Source organism: Lepidothrix coronata, unplaced genomic scaffold (assembly GCF_001604755.1).
Source record: "Lepidothrix coronata isolate B3197 unplaced genomic scaffold, Lepidothrix_coronata-1.0 Scaffold530, whole genome shotgun sequence".
Classification (NCBI taxonomy): domain Eukaryota; kingdom Metazoa; phylum Chordata; class Aves; order Passeriformes; family Pipridae; genus Lepidothrix; species Lepidothrix coronata.
In genome coordinates, this window is record NW_016690710.1 from 15,961 (window position 1) to 16,745 (window position 785).

Below are 785 nucleotides of genomic sequence, written 5' to 3' on the forward strand. Positions count from 1 at the left end.
GATTCATCCCCATTCCCAACATGGATTTGGGGCTGGAAAAGGGGAGGATTTGGGGATGGAAAATGAGGGGATTTGGGGGTGGAAAAGGGGTGAATTTGGGAATGGAAAAGGATGGGATTCATCCCCATTCCCACCACGGATTTGGGGATGGAAAGGGGGGGATTAAATCCAAACCCCTCGGATTCATCCCCATTCCCACCACGGATTTGGGGATGGAAAGGGGGGGATTAAATCCAAACCCCTCCAGCGGAGCCGGGACGAGCCGGAAGCTCCCGGATCCCATTTTTTCCCGCCCTGGATATCCCGGGAAACCTTTCCGGGAGGACAATTCCCACGGGATCATCCCCTGGCTCACCTGCCAGGACGAAGATTCCCACGAGGATGAGGAGGACGAGGAGGTAAAGGATCCCCACGGAATATTTGAGGGCGGCCCCGGAGCCCACCCGGGCGCTGCAGCAGCCCACGGATCTCATCCCGGGATCTGCCGGCAAAGAGCGGGAAAGGGGGGTCAGAGCCGGCCGGGAATGCCGAGGGAATGCTTGGGAAAAGCCCTGGGAGCGTCCAAGGATGGCTTGGATTCCCTGGGATAGCGGGAGGTGTCCCTGGACATGGAATGGGATGAGCCTTAAAATCCCTTCCCACCCAAACCATTCCAGGATTCCAGGATAAAGGACACTCAGAATCCACTCAGAGGGGTTTTTCTGGAATGTGGGGATGGAAAAGGCGGGAAAGGGGAAGGGAGACCCTTCCCTGAGTGCCGAGATTCCCAGGGAACCCCCTTGTTC

The 785-nt window shown here is 57.6% G+C and overlaps 1 protein-coding gene across 1 annotated transcript in view; it reads right to left on the bottom strand.

Moving 5' to 3' along the window:
- Positions 1–785, bottom strand: part of SCARA5 (scavenger receptor class A member 5) — a gene marked incomplete at its 3' end in the record, with an annotated part of 12,228 nt that overhangs the window by 7,655 nt on the left and 3,788 nt on the right. The window contains exon 2 of the mRNA XM_017839881.1: positions 356–481. Coding sequence (XP_017695370.1) covers positions 356–473 — 118 coding nt within the window. The remainder of the gene's footprint in view (positions 1–355; positions 482–785) is intronic.